The sequence below is a fragment of the Monodelphis domestica genome, chromosome 4 (genome assembly GCF_027887165.1).
Source record: "Monodelphis domestica isolate mMonDom1 chromosome 4, mMonDom1.pri, whole genome shotgun sequence".
NCBI classification, from domain to species: Eukaryota; Metazoa; Chordata; class Mammalia; order Didelphimorphia; family Didelphidae; genus Monodelphis; species Monodelphis domestica.
Window position 1 is genome coordinate 274,836,984 of NC_077230.1, and position 19,916 is coordinate 274,856,899.

General features: G+C 45.3%; 2 protein-coding genes across 2 annotated transcripts in view; one reads left to right on the forward strand and one right to left on the reverse strand.

Annotated features, from left to right (window-relative positions):
- LOC100016216 (40S ribosomal protein S4) overlaps positions 1 to 14,537 on the reverse strand; it is a 124,003-nt gene extending 109,466 nt beyond the window's left edge. The window contains exon 1 of the mRNA XM_056794578.1: positions 14,525 to 14,537. The gene's annotated coding sequence lies outside the window, so the exon portion shown is untranslated. The remainder of the gene's footprint in view (positions 1 to 14,524) is intronic.
- VSIG10L2 (V-set and immunoglobulin domain containing 10 like 2) lies at positions 427 to 19,462 on the forward strand. Its single transcript, XM_056826125.1, has 12 exons — positions 427 to 499; positions 2,672 to 3,019; positions 3,358 to 3,633; positions 6,062 to 6,337; positions 7,167 to 7,415; positions 7,794 to 8,054; positions 13,517 to 13,807; positions 14,497 to 14,793; positions 18,058 to 18,180; positions 18,513 to 18,537; positions 18,647 to 18,714; positions 18,879 to 19,462. The coding sequence occupies exons 1-12, from the start codon at positions 427 to 429 to the stop codon at positions 18,971 to 18,973; spliced, it is 2,382 nt and encodes a 793-aa protein (XP_056682103.1). The 3' UTR covers positions 18,974 to 19,462.
- The last annotated feature ends 454 nt before the right edge of the window (positions 19,463 to 19,916 follow it).

Here is a 19,916-nt window from a genome sequence, read left to right on the forward strand (position 1 = left end):
TGGGCAGAGAGAGGTTGTGCCAGATGACCTTCAAGTTTCCCTTTCCATGCTAAGATTCTGTGAGTCTATAAGAGCCACTTAATGTCAAAAGGCAGGACATCAGGTAGGCCTGGACCTCTCCCCTAAGACTTCTCTCAGACCTTGACCCTTCCCCTCTCTTACCAGTGCCCCTGGCCCCTTCCTGAATTATGGATGGTGTGAATAATCTGGCATAAATAATTCACAAGTCCAACCCAGAGAGTAACAGGAGAGCAGGAAGAGTGGGGTGGGTATCCCAAGGGGCTGGAGAAGGCAACCTGAGATCAGCCCCCAAGTCTCCTGGGGTCTGGTATTGGGGCTGGTTCCTAGGACAAGGGGCAAGAGAGCCTAGGATGGGGAGTAGAGCCTAAAGTTTTTTGGCTGAAGTTCCTTGGGAGTGATGGAGCCATGGCTGGTGGGCTGACCAAGTACCTTTACCTATTTTTCTGCTTCTTACTGCAGCTCCCTTTGCAGAGCTCAGGTGAGTAATGATCAACTTCCCTTCACCCCAAGATATAGGTTTTCCCCAAGTTCAAGCCTTATTCTATCCTTTGCCCACCTGGCACCGTCTCCCTTTCCTTGATCCAGAATCATTACCGCCATTTGCTAGAACTTGCCTTTCATATTCCATATGAACCAAATAGATCAGACCTCAGAATTTGGTAGCCATACTTTGTATGAGACCATAGAACAGGCAGGTTGTGGATTATTATTTCCATTCCCATTTTATAGATGAGAAAGCTAAGGCCCAAGGAGGGGAAAATACAGAGAACTCATGTCTCCCAATTCTCAGTCTAATATTCTTTCCATAAACTATGGGTTCATCTTCACTATTCTTGTAAAATGGATATCAAGATTTGTCTTGTGATATTGTTCCCTTCTCTTTCCGTTTCACTTCCCTCCATCCATATCTCATTCATTCTTTTCTCTACTTCATGCTTCCACTGCTTGTTCTGTGCCTTGGGAGAAAAGACCATGGAAGTGATATCACTGAGGACCCTTTCTTGGATCCTTCTCTGAGGATCTCAAAGTGCTTTGTAGACAGGCAGTCTAATTGATACTGACAGGAATAAGGGAAGGGTAAGGACTTTAAGTGGAGAGATCAAAAGGGAAAAATGGCTTTCACAGGAAAAGAATGGGAAATACCTTTTTGCTCTACACCTGAAGTTAGAAGCTATGAGAGAATCAAGAGTTCAAAGTCAGAGCTTGGAGCCTTTTTGAGGAAGTTGGGGAAGAGTACAGACTCATACCTCAACAAATATTTTGTTAATTATTAAATTGAGGGCACTTATACCATGTTTTCCCTTGAGCTGTGATGGAGATGACATCAAGCCATCTCTTGTTGGGAGGTAGGAGGCAAGGGGCTGGGAGAAATTTTGGGAATGAAAGGCTTCCCATTCAACACTATCACTGGTTCCTGAAGATCTCAAGGTCTGTAAATGGGAATTTGGATAACCTCTTATCAGGCATGTTGTAGGAGGATTTCTTTTTCAGGAAGAGGCTGGACAAGATGACTTCTTAGGTCTCTCCCAACTCTAAGATTCAGTTTTCTCCAGGCATTGGCTACTACATAGACTCATTATAATACAATTAAAAAAAAAAAAAAACCCTTACCTTCCATCTTAGAATCAATACTGTTTATTGTTTCCAAAGCAGAAGGGTGGTAAGGGCTAGGCAATGGTGGTGGTGGTGGAAGGGGGGTAGGGGGAAGTTTAAATTACTTGTCCAAGGTCACACAGCTTGGAAGTGTCTGAATCCAGATTTGAACCTAGGACCTCCCATCTCTAGACCTGGCTCTCTACCCACTGAGCCACCTATCTGCTCCCTCTAATATAATTCTAAATGATCCTTAGGAGTCCTATAGTTCTTGATATTGCCTCAAGGGAAAAATAAGGGAAGCTTCTCTAGTAGCCTAGAATTACAATGTAAGTTTCTTCAGAGAGGAAGCCTTCCCTGAGCACCTGTCCCAATAACTGTCTTAAAACTACCACCATCATAAAGTTCTTGATATCGAACTTAAATCTTTCCCTCTTCCATTTTAGTCTTTTCCCTCTAGTTTTGGTCTTACAGGGTCTACATAGTAGAAAGCAGGAGTATAGATCGAGAGAGCTAGAAGGGAGTCTTAGTGATCATCTAAGCCAGGATTTCTTAATCCTTTTTTGTGTCATGGACCCCTTCTCAGAAATTTTTGAATGCACAAAATAAAATATACAGGATTTCCAAGGAAACTAAAGATTAATGACAATAAAGATATATATTTTTTCCCTATATAAGACCTCAGATCCACTGAAATCCATCTATAAGTCCCAGGTTAAAAGCCCTTTATCTTGGGTCAAAAATCTCTTCCATGCGGATAAGAAAACCGAGACCCAGAGGTTAAGTGACCTCTCACACAGAAAGCTAGAAGCAAAATGGAAAGGTGAATCCAGGTTGTTCTGACTTCTGACCTTGGTGTTAAACCATGTTGCCTCTAAGGGAGTGGAGAAGGATTTTATAGAAGGGATGCTTCAAGGAACATTGAACTAGATAGTCTCTGAGATCCCTTTCCAGTTGAAAATTATTTGAAGCTATGATCCTAACATCCTAACAGCTAAGATATGCTGCCAACCCAACAGTACCCAGGAGCTCTGATTTGTCCTTTTTCTTCCCCCAGGTGAGCCTCTCCCAACTTTAAGTGCTCCGTCCAGGGAGGTGCCTGTCAAAGGAATAAAAGGAGATTCCCTGGAGCTGGCATGTACCTCAGTTTCTACTCCTTTGGTGGTCTTCTGGAGCTTTACTCCACCAGGTTCCCTGACCCCCCAGCCTATAGCTGTGACCAATGGAGCTGAGGTCAAGGTGGAGCCAGGGGCTCTAGCTCTGGGGGCTGTAAGCCTGAGGAACAGTAGCTTGGTGTTGGAGGGACTTCAGATAGCAGCCCAGGGGAGGTTCCTATGCCAGGCCTTGTATTCAGCTGGTGGAGAACTCCATACTGCCTATTCATACATCATTTTGTCTGTTTTGGGTGAGTAGGAACATGAGTCCAGTAAAGAAGAAAGATAGACGGTTCTAAGATTGCTGCTAATCTGCAATTCTGTCTTAAATGGGCTTTCATGCTATTTGTGTTTATTTGCACGTGATTCATTTAGCTGCCCTACATAGAGTGGGTACCACCCTCTTACCCTTTCCCTACCAGTATCTAGAATAAGAAATGTTTGAAAACCAAAACGCTGAAGACTAGATTATGGAGGGGAGGGAGCTAGAATTGTGGGATAGAAGTGGGTAGAAGATATGGGACAAAAAGAGGAGCCTGAGCAACAGACTCCTGCATCTGTAATGAAAGAGCTCCTTTCCTCCTACCAGTGCCTGTGTCCAAGCCCCGGGTGCGGCTGAGTAGCCCATCCCCAGTGGAGGGAGCATCCCTGGTGGTGGCATGTGTGATTCGAGAGGGCACAGGACCTGTGTCTTTTGCCTGGCAGCATCAGGAGCCTCAGGGATCTCAAGGGGCTCTGACTGAGCGATCTGAGCAGACACTCCATTTGGAACCTGTGAATAGAACTCACACTGGCTGGTACATCTGTAGTGCTCAAAACGAGGTCAACAGACTCAACAGCGAGAGAGTCTACCTGGATGTCATCTGTAAGTCGGTAAAAAGGAGAGGATCTTATTCTTTCCCAAACCATTGCCCCCACCCAGACACAAGTCCTGAGAACCTTCCTCTCCGTGTCAGTTATCCCAGAGAGGAAGCCCAGGTAACACTCAAAGGACCAGTCTTCAATGAAGTCATTCATTATTTTCATTCATTCATTCATTCATTCATTCATTCATTCAACCAACCAATGAACCAATACATTTATTAATCACCTACAATGTGCATGGCACAGTGCTAGATGAGGAGATTAAATTTAGTAGGAGGATAAATTATATACACAAATATCTATAATACAAAGTCAAACATGGCATGAGTTGAAGACAGATGTGACCATAGTGTTGTGAGAGCCCTGAAGTGGAGTTGGATAAAGAAAGGCTTCATAGGGAAGGTAGAGTTTTGAACCAACCTTCATCTGGCAGAAAGGCACAAGAAAAATATAAGGATATGCAGAAAAAGAGGGGAAAACACTTAGCACCATTTGACAGAGACACTTAAGAGCAGATTAGAGTGACTTAAAATTGCAAAGGAAGGTTGGCAGGGCCATCAGATCAGCAAATCAGAAAAAATCATCTGAAAATAGTACAGAGTAGAGGGGTCTGCAGGCAAGTGGATCAGTTCCAAGTGGCCCCAGGACATTCTCAGGCTGTGACCCCAAATCATTTCCCCTATAAGGTCTGTGGGGGCAGGAACTGTTCATTTATTTATTTATTTATTTTGGCTTTTTCTCCCCAGGCCTCAGCATAGTACTTGGCACATAATGGGACCTTAATAAATGGCTTCTGACTGACTGATTGATGGTCCCTTCCTCATATATTGCCTGCTTGGAGATACTTTGTTAAACCTGGATGTTTGAATGGACTTGAGGATGATTAGACTGAGGTTTCAAGAGCTAAACTAAATGGAGCAAAATCAATCAATCAGTATTTAATAAGTCTCTCCTATGTGCTAAGCATATAAAAAGAGGAAAAAGACAATTCGTGCCCTCAAGGAGCTCACAATCTAATAGGGAAGAGAATAAGCAATCAAATAAATACAAACCTGCTGTATACAGGATAACCAGGAAATAATTATCAAAGGGAAGACACTGGAATTTTGAGAAGTCAGTAGTTGGTCAGGCAGAGCATTCTAAGCATGGGCCAAAGCCAGAGAAAATGCCTGGAAAATTTGCCTGTGGGTTGATCCAATAAATCATAGAACCAGAGAGGGAAGGCCAGGAAGTAGCAAGATTCAGGGAATGAATGGAGGGATACAACAATGTACATCTGTTCTGTTCAGACTATAACTAGAGTGTTGTATTCAACTTAGCATCAGATCTTAGGAAGTACATTAATAAACTGGAGAAAATCCAGAAGTGGGCAACTAGTATGGTGAAGGACCCTCAAAATGATATCGTATCCATGAGGATAATAAGATCTATTCATTGAAGAAATTGAGGATGTTTAAGCCTAGAGAAGGGAAGACTTTGGGGGCATGGGATGAGGGGGAGAGAAGACGAGACACAGCAGCTGTATTTCTTATTTTTGAAGCAGTGTTAATATGGTAGCAGGTAGTGGATTGAGTTAGGCCTAGAGACAGGAGGTCCTAGGTTCAAATCTGGCCTCAGACACTTCCCAGCTGTGTGACCCTGGGCAAGTCACTTGACCCCCATTGCCTATCCCTTACTACTCTTCTGCCTTGGAACCAATACCCAGTATTGATTCTAAGATGGAAAGTGAGGGTTTAAAAAAATATGTTGTAGCAGGATTAGATTCCTTCTCTTTGGCCTCAAAGACCAAAACAAGGAGAACTATCTAGAAGTTTCACAAAAGCAAATTCAGATTCACTGTAAGGAAAAAAAATCTCTTTAACAATTAGAGCTATCCAAAATGTGGACATTGGTTGATTCAGGAGGCAGTAGATCCCCCCACTTATTGAGCTCTTCAAGCAAGGGCTATGGGACTACTTGGAGATATGGGCTCTGAAGTCTCTTCTGTCCTGGAGATAGTCACATAGGGTCTGTAAGGAATATTCAAAACATTATTTCTAAGCAGGACAAAGCTGAAGTCTGCAACTCTGCTCTATATCTGTTATTAGCTTCTCATTTGTAATTTTCTACCTTGGTCAATCCTCACACTGACAGTTAGAGGGGTTCACTGGACTTGGGTCTCCTGTGTATACCGTACCTTCGAAGGGGATGTAGGAGAGAGATCGTAGGTCAGAGTTATAAGGAATCTCCACAGGGTAGAGAAGATTGGCAGGGCCATTTTTCATATCACACACACACACACACACACACACACACACACACACACACACATTCATACCCTCATTCCTTCCTACTTCTATCCCGCCCCTATTGACTATATTCCCCCAGCCTGACGTTTCTGTGTTATTTCTTGAGGAAAGGACCTGAACGCCTCTCCTTTCTCCCCACAGATGGCCCAGACGAGCCCATGATCACAGTGGAGCCTTTGGCGATTAGTGAGGACAGCTACTGGGCAAGTGAACGGGAGGAGGTGACCCTGAGCTGCCTGGCTCCTTCCAACCCCCCCAGCCGCTACGTGTGGCTGCATGACCACATTCAGGTCTACTCTGGGCCCACCTACATCATCGCTCGGGCCCACCAGTCCCATGCTGGCCACTACACTTGTCTGGCCCACAACAGCTACTTGGATACCCATACCCAGGCCACAATCCAACTCACCATCTTCTGTGAGTGAACTCAGAATAGACCCATTTTTCTTCTATTCAGTTCTCTAGAACCTAGCAGATGTAATCTAGCACCCCTCTTGCCTTTCTAGGATCTCATTTTATTTCCCACCCCTGCTGCTACAGGGATTTCTAAGTTTCACTTCTGGGGCTCCTAGACCCACATATCTGCACAGTCCTAAATTAGGGTGGGCCTGAGCACCCTGAGAACAGGGCAAAATCCTGAAATGGGGCTGTGAATGGAGCTCTATGTTCCTAAACTTAGAGACAGAGCCCAGGGAAGGAGGAAGGGAGGCTTGCAGAGCCAAACTGACCCCCAGGAAGGTATAGGGAAGATGAGGTAGACAAAAGGGGGTGATTTAAAGTTAGGGATGAGAAAGAGGATATGGAGAGTTGAGGAGTTTAGAAAATCACCCTCCTAAAGAATAATCCACTCCATGATGCTGAAGGGATTAGGGGCAGGGGGCTGAGGACAAAGCCTATTTAAAATCAACAAAAAAAGGCATCTTTGTTTCCAAATCCACAGTTGCTGAGAAAAGGCAAGGATTGGGGACAGTTAGTGTTTGTCCTCGAATGGGAGTCCCCAGGAACTTCTCAGGGTCCTTGGGGGTTCTGATTAAAGTCTTCTCTCTAATTCCTCATTTCTCCTTTCCTCAGAATTCAGCCATGCCCACTATCCCTCGGTGGGAATCTGGGGTGAGGGAAGGGTGAGAAATATATACCCTTCCCTTCCTCCAATCTGCCATTTCAGGCTCTAGCTAAAGCTAGGTGGTGTGTTACCTTTGCTCTTCCTTCTACCCCTTCTCCCCTATGCTCCAACCACCTTGCCTAGATCCTCCTCAGGGGCAGCCTACCTGTGCTGTATTCCCTGACACTGGGGCTGTGGTCCTAAACTGCTCCTGGCCTGGGGGATTCCCAGAAGCCCAGCTACAGTGGGAGGGACCTGAAGGTACCAGTCCTTCTGCCCCTACCAACCTCACCTGGACCCATTTGTCAACCCATCTGCCCAATGGAAGCATCTTCAGCTGCATTGCCCAGCATCCTGCTCTGGCTCAACCTGTCTTCTGTAGGATTACCCTCTGTGAGTGTTAAAGGAAAGGGATGGTGGTTAGGAAAAGGGGATACAGTGCAAGAGGAGGGGGACAGAGGGGAAGACGTAGGAGTCCAGGGGCTTGGATCCCTGAATTGAAGATGGACGAGAGGAGGTGTGAAGATGAGGGATCGTGGGCTTGGGAGAAGGGAATATGATGGCTCTTAGTACCGTAGGGTGAGAGCACTTTGGGAACAGCAGTTGGGTCCAACCTCAGGTCCTTTTGGTAAGGAAGCCCTGAACTCTAGGATACTCCATCAGACTGGGGAAATGTAACCGTGGAAGAATAGGAGGGGAGGCTAGCCTCAGACCTGCTCCCTTGGCAGCTTTCCCCATTCAAAAACTCTGAACCATCCTTTGTTCTTCCAGGGGAGCCTACCAGTACCCCAACCTGTTCTACCCCAATTATGGCAAGAGATCAATTTGTTATGTTGAGCTGTGAGTGGCCCGGGGGGGAGCCTTCAGGCTCACTCACCTGGTATGATGCTGAGGAACAGCTACTGGGCAGCAGTCGCTCCTCTCCTGCTATCCAGCTCCTGAGGGCTCATGAAGGGTTGGCCGGCAAAGAGTTCACCTGTAGGGGAACTCATCCCCTCCGGAACCCGGACCCAGACTGCAGACTCCGGCTAGGTGTGTAGCTGCTTTGGAGGAGGCTGGGGCTGTGGCTGGGGGCTGGGGCACATTAGCAGGGTGATGGCAATAAGGGGCTCTTAAAAACCCCAGCTCTATCACCCATCATTAATCTGGGTAGCTTCCCTACTTGCTTTGAGCTTTCAGATATGCTCTTTTAGAAGCTGGGAGTGGATTTTGTTTTCCTATTCAGCTTCTGGGTCTTCCTTTCTCTTCTCCTTCCTGTTTATCAGTGTCAGAGCTATAAATGCAAGAAAATAGTTCAAGTAGATTCATTACAATCGAAAGTTCACACAAGAATTTTTGTATCCCAGAGGCCAAAAGTTTTAGTCCAGAGCCAGCGTGAAGTAACAGGGAGGTAATGTGGCCCAGTGGAAGGACCAATGGATTGAGAGACAACGGACTTGGGTTGGAATCCTGGCTGTGCCTTATTCTACCTATATGACCCTGCGTGAGTCACTTCACTTCTACGGGCTTCAGTTTCTTCATCTGTGCCATGAGAGCATTGGACAAAATGACCTCTAAGGTCTTTTCCAGCCCTAAAGCTATAATCATATGAACAAGCAGAATAGGTGATCACTCAGTGGGGTGTCAGACACTCCCCTGCTTGGGTTCCTCAATCTTCCAGGGACACCCTCCTCTAGCTCTTCTCAATGCCAGATTAACTTCCTACCACACAGTTCTGATCACAGATGTTTTGACCTCTCTGGTTTCCTTAAAGTACCAGCTAAAATCCTACCTTCTGTAGGAAGTTCTCTCCAACATCTCAATTGTAGCGCCTTCCCTCTATTAACTATTTTCTACTTAACCCCTATATGGCTTGCTTTGTACATATTTGTTTGTATAATGTCTCCCCTTTTAGACTAAATGCTCCTTGAGGGCAAGGACTATTGTTTGTTCTTTTTGTATCCCTAGTGTTTAGCCCATTGCCTGGCACATAGTAGACACTTAACGTTGATGGATTGATTGATCAACATTCCCCTGTCCAAAATACTTCAATTCTATACTTACTGAAGTCCAGACTCTTTAAGACAACATTTGAGACCCTCTACAATCTGTTGCTACTGTGCCTTTCCAGATTTATCTCTTCCTTCTGCTCCTCCCCCTCATCTTCTTTCTTCTCTTCTTCCTCCTCTTCTTCCCCTTTAGATAATCTATACTTTGTCCAAACTACCCTTGCCAGTTTGGAAATGCCTGCACTTCTGCCTTTGTGCCTTTACTCATGTTCTACCCTAGGTTAAAATGGCCTGCCCCCTTTCTACTTGTTAAAGTACCCATGCACAGCATAAATATTGTACCCTTTATAAAGCCTTCTTGATTCCCTATCCTATCCTGTCCTGTCCTATTTTATCCTATCCTATCCTATCCTATCCTATCCTATCCTATCCTGTCCTGTTCTGTCCTATGCTGTCCTGTCCTATTTTATCCTATCCTATCCTATCCTGTCCTATTTTATCCTATCCTATCCTATCCTGTCCTATTTTATCCTATCCTATCCTATCCTATCCTATCCTATCCTATCCTATCCTATCCTATCCTATCCTATCCTATCCTATCCTGTCCTGTTCTGTCCTATGCTGTCCTGTCCTATTTTATCCTATCCTATCCTATCCTGTCCTATTTTATCCTATCCTATCCTATCCTATCCTATCCTATCCTATCCTATCCTGTCCTGTCCTGTCCTATGCTGTCCTGTCCTATTTTATCCTATCCTATCCTATCCAATCCTGTCCTATTTTATCCTATCCTATCCTATCCTATCCTATCCTATCCTATCCTATCTTGTCCTGTCCTGTCCTGTCCTGTCCTGTCCTGTCCTGTCCTGTCCTATCCTATCCTATGCTGTCCTATCCTGTCCTGTCCTGTCCTATGCTGTCCTGTCCTATCCTATCCTATCCTATCCTATCCTATCCTATCCTATCCTATCCTATCCTATCCTATCCTATCCTGTCCTGTCCTGTCCTATCCTATCCTATGCTGTCCTGTCCTGTCCTGTCCTGTCCTATCCTATGCTGTCCTGTCCTATTTTATCCTATCCTATCCTATTCTATCCTATCCTATCCTATCCTATCCTATCCTATCCTATCCTATCCTATCCTGTCCTGTCCTGTCCTATCCTATCCTATGCTGTCCTATCCTGTCCTGTCCTATGCTGTCCTGTTCTATTTTATCCTATCCTATCCTATTCTATCCTATCCTATTCTATTCTATCCTATCCTATCCTATCCTATCCTGTCCTGTCCTGTCCTGTCCTGTCCTATCCTATCCTATGCTGTCCTGTCCTGTCCTGTCTTGTCCTATCCTATCCTATCCTATCCTATTCTATCCTATCCTATCCTGTCCTGTCCTATCCTATGCTGTCTTGTCCTATTTTATCCTATCCTATCCTATCCTATCCTATCCTATCCTATCCTATCCTATCCTGTCCTGTCCTGTCCTGTCCTGTCCTGTCCTGTCCTATCCTATCCTGTCCTGTCCTGTCCTGTCTTGTCCTATCCTATCCTATCCTATCCTATTCTATCCTATCCTATCCTGTCCTGTCCTATCCTATGCTGTCTTGTCCTATTTTATCCTATCCTATCCTATTCTATCCTATCCTATCCTATCCTGTCCTGTCCTGTCCTGTCCTATGCTGTCCTGTCCTGTCCTGTCCTATGCTGTCTTGTCCTATTTTATCCTATCCTATCCTATCCTATCCTATCCTGTCCTGTCCTGTCCTGTCCTGTCCTGTCCTGTCCTATCCTATCCTATGCTGTCCTGTCCTGTCCTGTCCTGTCCTCTATATATCTAAATACATATATATCAAAAATATATTTCCTTTCCTATTCTATATATAGTACATATATGGACTATCTGCTAATCTGTATAGTGCAATATTCTGTAAGAATCGATCTGTGGCACAATCTGTGTGTCTGTGATGAGTTAGCAGGTACTGGAAAGGTGGGATTCCAACAAGCCTTTCCTTCACTTCAAGTTCAACACCCATTCTCCATCAATGACATCCTAGACAGATATGTAAAGGGCAGAGGGGAAAGGCAAGTTGTTCCAGATGATTTTCTATAGCAGATCACATTTGTTACAGACATAGTTGACTTAAGGAGTAGACAATGCAAGATTCCACTGTGTTTAAATTTTCTAATGACCAAAACCAAAATTGACATTTGCCCTGATACAGTAGCATTCAGTTTCCAATTATCCTTAACCAAGAGCCCTTTTGTACATATATTAAGATAAACAAGTGGGATATTATTCCAGGATCATTCTGAAACAAATCTCTCCTTGGTTTGCCCAGATATCTGTTCCTAACTCCATTCTATCAAGGGGTTAGGAGCATAGTTAGTAGGTGAATTCTCTATCAATTGGCAAACAGAAATGGGCAAAGATGGGATATTCTTGCTCCTCTTCAGATATGCCATCTATATCCAGTTGTGTAAAAGACTCTTCTATTCATGTAATCTCTTCCATTTCAGAGATATGAACAATATGCATCTGACCTGAAGCAATATCTGCAAAAGTGATAGTCCTTTTTTGGTCATCAGTAAATTTATATAGTTAGTGGCACTGTACCAGTTGAGATTCTTGAAATCTCAGAAATTTGGTTGTCAATGCACTAAGAATGGCTCAGAAATGGAGTGAAGGGTTCTGACCTTTGAAGCAACAGTGACTTACTCTTGCTCAGTGTGTCCCCGCATCCTACAGCAAGTCAGTATCTGGCATCCAAGACTTTTTATTGGACTACTGATTGTATATATTCATCTTTTAAATGCATATTTATTTATTTATTTATTACCAATTACATGTAATAACAAATTTCCACATAAGTTTTACAAAGTTATGTGATCCAAATGCCCAAGACTTTTCTTCCATTGCTGCAACCACTTCCCTTAGGTTGTTCTTGTGGTGGGATAGTTGTAGGCTACATGTTATACTAGTTATGTGACTACTAACAAATTATTTCATTCTAAGCCCCAGGGTCCCCATATCAGCATCACTTTTATAAACAGTGTCACTGGGGAGAAAACTTTTTGTAAACTGAAAAGGATTATGAATCGTTGAGTTGTTACTCCTCCTTCTACAAATATTCTCATTGTATTAGAATCTAAGTTTCTTGACAGCTGAGTTTATGTCATATTTATCTTTGTATCCCCAGGGCCTAACTGAAGTTGGGAGTGGGAGATGGACCTTGAACATTCAATTGTTCAATCATTTTTTAGTCATGTCTGATTCTTCATGACCCAATTTGGGACTTTCTTAGCAAAGGTACTGGAGTGGTTTGCAATGTCCTCCTCCAGTTCATTTTACAGATGAGGAAACTGAGGCAAACAGAGTTAAATGACTTGCCCAGGGTCAAACAGCTAGTAAGCATCTGAGATGAGATTTGAACTCAGAAAGACTCATCTTCCTGACTCCAGGCCCAGTACTCTCATTCTCTGAGCTACCTAGCTAAACATATTATACACTGAATAACAATTTATCAAATGGAATTTAAGATGTATGTAGATATATGTATAAGAAGATAAGATGTCTACACCTTAGTACACCCCTACTAGATCAGGTCATCTCAGGATAGGTCGAAGGAATGAGGGATGCTTAGCATGGGGAAGGGAAGAAAGACTATGATGGTATGATTGTACTCTCCAAGCACTGGAAGGTCTGCCATGTAAAAGAGGGTTTGGATTAATTGTGTTTGACTCCAAAGGGAAGAACTGAGGACAATGAGGAGAATTTTCACAGAGACAGATCTGGACCTTGGTGTTAGGAAAAACTTCCTATTCATTAGAGCTATTAAGAAATGAAATAGTCTCTCCCAGGAAGCAATGGGTTCCCCTTGTTTGGAAGTGTTCAGCCTGCAGCTGGACAATCATTCTGGGGAGATTTTGTAGCAAGGAGTCTTATGTAAGTATGAGTAAGACTAGATGACAACTGCAGTGCCCATCAATTCTGAGATTGCAAGATAAACTCCTCATGGGTCAGGACTGTATTCTAATTATTCTTTTACCTATCTCACCTGAACCTTGAAGGGTCTTGCACGGTCATTATACATCATGGCCAATAAATAATGTTTGAAGAAGAGGAATCACATGGAGGTAATGTGGGAAGATTATCTCCCTTTTATAGATGAGGAAAATGAGGTCGTGACAAATTAAGTGGCTATCTCATTTGGTTAATAATTGTCTGCATCAGAATCTGAAACCAGATCTTCTGACTCCAAATCTTTAAAAATCCCATGCAATATCTCCTCCTCCTCCTCTTCCTCCTCCTCTTCCTTTTCCTCCTCCTCCTCTTCCTTTTCCTCCTCCTCCTCTTCCTTTTCTTCCTCCTTCTCTTCCTCCTCCTCGCCCTTTTCCTCCTCCTCATCCCCCCTCTTTTCTTCTTTTTCCTCCTCCTCCTCTCCTTTTTTCTTCTTTCTTCAAAGGTAGTGTTAGGTTATGACACCAACCCTTCCTTCTGTATCTCTGCAGAAGCCCCTCGGCTGATAGTTGACCAACCTCATGTTTCGGTGCTGGAGGGAAGGGAAGCCTGGCTGGACTGTCTGCTGCTGGGGGGCCGCCCACCTCCTGAGCTCCTCTGGCTGGGTCCCCAGCAGCTTCCCATGAAGCCAAATCCTCCCCACTACACCCTCCAGCAGAGGGGCCCCCGGCTCAGCCTCATCCTCCACGACGCGGACCCTGCCCACCACAGTGGCGTCTACCACTGCTTAGCTCAGAATGCCCTGGGCAATGCCAGCCACAGCACCCTCCTGGAGGTTCAGCGTGAGTGACTGGGGCAGGAGTGCTGGGGAGGGTCTGAACCAGACACAAAGAAAGAGCCTTCCCCCTTGTAAGCTCCTAAAGAACGGTATGCTAGCACCCAGCCTGGGGTGGGCCCACGGGTGCTTAGTAAATGCTTCTCAAATCTAAGGGAATGGAATGGAACTGGGCTCCCTCCCATCCAAGGGAAGAGCAGTTCGCTCCTCCCTAAAGGTACCTGTGTCTATGGTAGACCAGATAATCATCGTTCAACCCCCTTATTTTACAGATGAGTAAACTTGCCCTAAAAGGGGAAATGGTTTGCTGAAATTGACACAGCTAGGGGCAGCTGGGTGGCTCGGCGGATAGAGAGTCAGGCCTGGAGGTGGGCGGTTCTGGGTTCAGATGTGACCTCAGATACTTCCTGGCTGTGTGACCCTGGGCAAGTCACTTAACCCCCATTGGCCTAGTCTTTGCCCTTCCATCTCGGAGTTGTTGGGAGGACAGAAAGTAAGGGTTATACATTTTTTTTTTAAAGAAATTTATGCAATTTTAGAAACAAATGTCCCAATTCCGGGTTCAGTGACCCCAGCGCCCCGCCAAATGCCTCATTCTGTGCCTCCGTGCATTGCTGAAGCTGCGGGATGAGAAGCGCGCGCACCGGCAGACTCCCTCCTAACCTCCCTTCGGCCTCTCTTTGCTGCTTCTCTCAGGGTACCCCGCCCCGCCCAATGTCACCATCAGCAGCCTGACTTACGGGAGGCATCGGAGCGAGGTGAGGCTGCAATGGGCCACGCAGGGCCCCGGGAACCTAACGGGCTTTCTGGTGGAGCGGAGGGCGAGCCCGGCCGGCTCCGAGCCCGGAGTGTGGGAGAGAGCCGCCGCAGATATCGAGCCCGAGAGCCGCGGGCGGCGGTTGGGCGGCCTGGACCCCGGGGTGCTCTATGCCTTCCGCGTCTGGGCGCTGAATCACCGCACGGCTGGGCACCCTTCTGAGGTGAAGACGCCAGGTGCTGGGCCTCCTCCTCTCCCCATCATGGCATCCCCAGCCTTGCCCAAGTCCTTCGCAGGAAACTCCGCACTCACGCCCCTTTCATTCCCTGTTGTCGAAATAGGGGCAGCTAGACAGAGCCGTGGATGGACCGGAAGACACGAGCGAGCGCAGATCTTGTCTCGGACGCTTACTAGCTGCGTGACCCTGGGAAAGTCACTGCACCACTTTCTGCCTCAGTTCCCCCTTTTGTAAAATGGGGATGATAATAGCACCTACCTTCTAGGGTGGTTGTGAGGATCCGGTGAAATAATCATTGTAAAAGCTCTTGGCCCGGTGCCTGGCACATAGTTTTTGCAATGTAAATGTGCTGTCATTTGTCATTTGCATCCAACTCTTCAGGATCCCATTTAGGGTTTTCTTTGCACAAATGCTGAAGAGTGGTTTGCCATTTCCTTCTCTAGGTTACTTTACAGATGAGGAAACTGAGGCATGGGGTAAACCGATTTGCCCAGGTCATACAGCTAGTAAGTATCTTGAGCTGGACTTGAACTCATGAAGATGAGTCTCCCTGATTCCTAGCGGAGTGCCACCTCGCTGCCCTTAAATAAAGTGGGCTCATGTCATTTCCCAGATCCAGCTTCAGTTTCCTCTACCCATCCCCCCCCAACCTTGGGGATCTTCTCTCCCTCGGGCATTGGAAGTCACCTTCAGTAGCTCTTCTCCCTCCCTCACTGGGAGGCACGGAAGGCCCCAGAGCTCCTGAGCTCCAGCACAGAGAGGCAAAGGCTAAGTACGGTCTCTTAGATCCCAGGGGTCTGGACGTGTGCAGCTGGCAATGAGGTAGCTGCTGTGCAGCCTCGTGGAGGTTGTTCCGTTTGGTTAGGAAGACCTGTGTTCAAATCCCTACCGGCCAATTCATAGCTATGTGACCAGGGACAGTCACCGTGTCTTTGAGCTTTGATTGCCTCCCCTGTGGGGCAGTTTGTTTTGTTTGAGGAGCCATGAGGAAAGCTGCCCATTCTCCACCGATGTCACTCAGCAACTGGTCTGTAATTCATATCTTTAGAGTGGGGCCAAAAGAGATGCCCATGAGTAGAGTCTCCCTCATTGCTAGCCAGTAGAAGATGCAGGATTTGAACCCAGGCTAGAAAGCTGGTCCCCTTCTTGCCTTTCAATCCCCCATTCACTGTCTTTGTCTTCCACTTAACAAGTAAAACTATTTCTACATTATACCTCCCTTCTAGTAGCATTGTGAGATGCAAATGAGATTACATAAAGGATTTGCAGACCACAAAGTGCTATATAAAGGTTAGGGTAGTTCCACTCCTGCGGATCCCCCAGGTGATAAGTAAATTCCCCAAGTTCACAGTTCAGTTACAACTCATAAACCTTCCTCAATATATTTATATTTAAATGGTCAACCAGAAGATTAACTCAAAGCAAGAGAACAAAGTAAAATGGCATCAAACAGCCACCAACCCCAGGGCACCTTCTCACATATAGGCAGTCAGAAGGAAGAGTGGATAACCAGAGCTTGTAAGTAAGAAGCATGCAAAGGGAGCATCTTTCCTTTTCTTTCTTTCTCTTTCCTTCTATCCTTCCTTTCTCTCTATTTTTTCTCTTTACCTTTCTTTCTCTTTCTTCCTTCCTTTTTCCTTCCTTTTTCTTTCTTTCTTCTTTCTCTTTCTTTTTCCCTTTCTTTCATCCTTGTGAAGTCAACATCTCTGATGAACAGGGGGCTCAGCCCAGTTTAGGGTACATGACTTGGATGCTAGGCCCTGGTGGTCTTCGCTATCTCCAGCTGTGAGTGGCTGAACTTTTGGACTAGGGCACTGCTCTGTGTACTATCTGAATGAATCAGAACCTAGATTCTATGTCTCCAGCTTTGAGCACAGCTGAAATTTTGGCCTTGTTACTGCTATGCCTTTTAGGGAAGAGATGGAATAGGCTCTTCAGGCAGGATTGCCCAGCTCTTAACTCTTCCCAACACTGAAGCTATACCATGTCCTTGGGTACTGCAAGATATTACTGACTGGAGTGGGAAGGGAGACAAGATACATCTCCTCTCCTGCCTGCTGCCCTCTCCAAGAGGCACAAGGCTCAAAATGAAGAGAGAACTCAACAGTTGGGTCCTTCCTCCAGAGCTGTCTAGGTCCTCTACCACTGTTGATTTGCTGTTTCTAAAGTCAGTGCTTTCCCATCTGCCCACTCCCACGAATAGGTAGGAAAAAAGGCAGGGCAAATTCACTGTGTGGATCCTTAGCTGTCCAGATTTACGATTCTTAAAAGGTACAAATGTGCCACACCAACGTCTCATGGAAAGTCTCCAAAGCCCTTTACTTTATAAGGCAGGCTACTAGAGGCTCCTATCCTTTCATCCTCCCTTTCATTAAGTGGTTTGAAGGGACTTAAGTGATTAGGAACATCCTGCTCAAACCTTTCATCCCAACTTCAGGTATTGCTATTAATAATTTAGTTAATCCTTTCTATACTACCACAACTACTACTACCACTAGTTCTTACAAGGATTACTACTGCTACCACTACTACAGTAAATATTCACTTGGAACCTGGTTCAAGGACCATACTGGCCTATCTCCCCTTCTGTGGCCACAGGCAGTTCTTGTTTGGCGCTTGTTTCCTTCCCTGGATTACTCTCCCTGGAGGTTCTCAGCTCTTTCTTTTCCCTTCCTCACCCTGAGGTCACACCTAAGTACACTCACTTCTGATGTGACAAGGACTATGGGAATTCTAGTCTTTGACTTAGCAGCCCTTTTCTTCAACCCTGAAATCCCAAAGAAATTCCGAGCTAGGCTATTGATTCACATGACCGAGACTTAAGAGCTCTCTACCCAACCAAATAGACCTGGCTTTTACTTCCTTAGGGAAGGACCTGATCTTTATAGCCATCTTCAGAGTAGTCCTGGGCAGTACAAAGAATACTGGGCTGGAAATGCAAAGACCTGGGTCAGAGATTTGACTCAGTAACTTAATAACTGAGTGACTTTGAGGAAATTATCTCCCTGAGCCTTTGTTTCCTTATCTGTAAAATGGGGATCATATCTTTATTTGTACTCTCTACCTAGTAGAATGGTGAACCATTAACTACTGAATAAATGTGTTATTTATATGAGTTTTCTCCACATTCCAAAGGCAGGCAAGAAGATAACTGGGAATGGAATACCCTGGAGCTAACGCTGGAGTTCAATGAACTCTTCTGTTAGCTCTTGGAAGGGAGCACCTACTACCTATTCCAAAAATCTGCTCTCTCCTCTTCCAGTGGATCCTCCTTTCAATGCTTACCCTGCTGTGCTGGGTGCGGCAGGCGCTGGGATGGTAGTGGCTACAGTGGCCTCTCTGCTGGTGTTCCAGTACGCTGCTCGGCACCCAGAGACTTTTCCTCGTGAGTGGGAGTTTGGTAGAGAGTGCCCCAAGCTAGAGTAAAGGAGGGATGTAGGCTCTCCTTTCACCCTCACCTATTTTACTCAGCTATCCTCTGTATTAGCGGCCCCTTCCCTGGAAGGACTGTCGTCTCAAAGATGCTCTCCTCTCTTCTGACTTCCAACCTAGCAGAAGGGTGGGAAAAGGACATGCCAATTGTGCCTCTGGATCTGGGCCTTCACTGCTCTTTGCTCCTTGGCCCATCCCCCCCTCCACTGATTCTAATAGTGCTAAATTAGGGCTGAAGATGCTGTGGCTAAATGTCTCCACTGATGGCTGCTTTTCCTTTTACAGAACTGGGCCAGCTGCTGTTCTCCACGTGAGTGTGGATTTTCCAGTCAGTTGGTTGATGGGAATAAATGGACTCTCTTCCAACTGGAATGCCCTAACAGTAACTATTGCCGCTGTTCTCCTTTTTTCCCCTTCAGGGATAGAACCAGTGCCAGGGGGAATCCCCAGGACAGGAGGGCAATGGTGGATCCAGAGATGCAAGCAGGTGAGCACAACTCACCAAGGTTGCGTCTGACTGCCTCTATGAGTTTCCTACCTTGGCATACATTGCAATCTTGGATGACCGGGCATTTGTCTTTCCTGAGGACCTGAGAACCAGGTTGCCCTCGAAGGTTCCTGACTCAAGTCTCTCATGTATTCTCTCTGTAGGTGAAGTCCCAATGTCAACCACGACCCCAGGCTCACCCCTGGAACCTAATGATACTCCTGTGAATGTCACCATTACTGTGACTGCAACACCATGAAATTCTGGGAAAGACTGTGTAAATACAATTCAAGAAAGGGGGAGGATGTGGAAGATTCAGGGGATCGAGAATGACTGATCCTTTTTTTAACTCCAGCTGATATCATAAATTCAGAAGTGTCATTGGTAAAAAAAAAACAAAACAAAAACAAAAAAAAACAAACCAAGTTTCCCCCCACTTTCACTAGTAAGCAAACTTCAAATGTACCACCTACCAACTTTAAAATTGAATTCCAAGGTCAATTCTATCCCTAATCTGAAAGAACTATCCACCCCAGGTGGCAGTTACGTGGAAGACAGAGTTGGAAAGCTCCTAGGGAAAGGTCATAGCAAATATTCATTAGATGAAAGCAAACATCCAGGAATAAGGAAGAGACTCCTTTTCTACATTTGTATGCAAGTTGAGGAGGAAGTACATTCCTTGGAGAAGGAACTAGAATTTTGTGAATGGAACAACTCTTTAATAAACCACACATAATGCTGTTATTAACTGGAAGCTATTCATTATAATCCTTGCACTATCTCACAGAGTAGTTTTGAGGAAAGTGCTTTGTAAATCTCAAAGTGATCTTGAAAGGTTAATTTGTTAAATTATTCATTCTTCTACATCAGTATATAGCAGCAGGCTGAAATTGAGGAGCAAAACTGTACCAAGGCAATCCTTTTACACTTTCTAATCACTATCACACTCCTCGCAGCATTTTTCAACCCTGCCTGCATTCTGTCAGCTGAGAATTGTGCCTCATATTCCGCTGGAAAAAAACAGGCCATTTGCCAAGAGCTCCTTATACACTCTTCAAGTCACATCTTCCAGGTGCCTTCTGCTGCTATTTCCACCTTCATCTGTCTCACATGAAGAGATGGCCCTTCTCCTTGCCAAGGATAAACCTTTTCCATGCATAAAAAATCCTATTCCATTATTTTTTCCAGCTAAATGGCCCCTC

What these genes read in the sequence shown, in the direction of transcription:
- VSIG10L2 (XM_056826125.1), top strand. Translation starts at nt 427, where the DNA reads ATGGCTGGTGGGCTGACCAAGTACCTTTACCTATTTTTCTGCTTCTTA. An exon ending in AGACTGCAGACTCCGGCTAG is followed by an intron (nt 8,055 to 13,516) that starts GTGTGTAGCTGC and finishes GTATCTCTGCAG; the next exon opens with AAGCCCCTCGGCTGATAGTT. An exon ending in GGCCAGCTGCTGTTCTCCAC is followed by an intron (nt 18,538 to 18,646) that starts GTGAGTGTGGAT and finishes TTTCCCCTTCAG; the next exon opens with GGATAGAACCAGTGCCAGGG.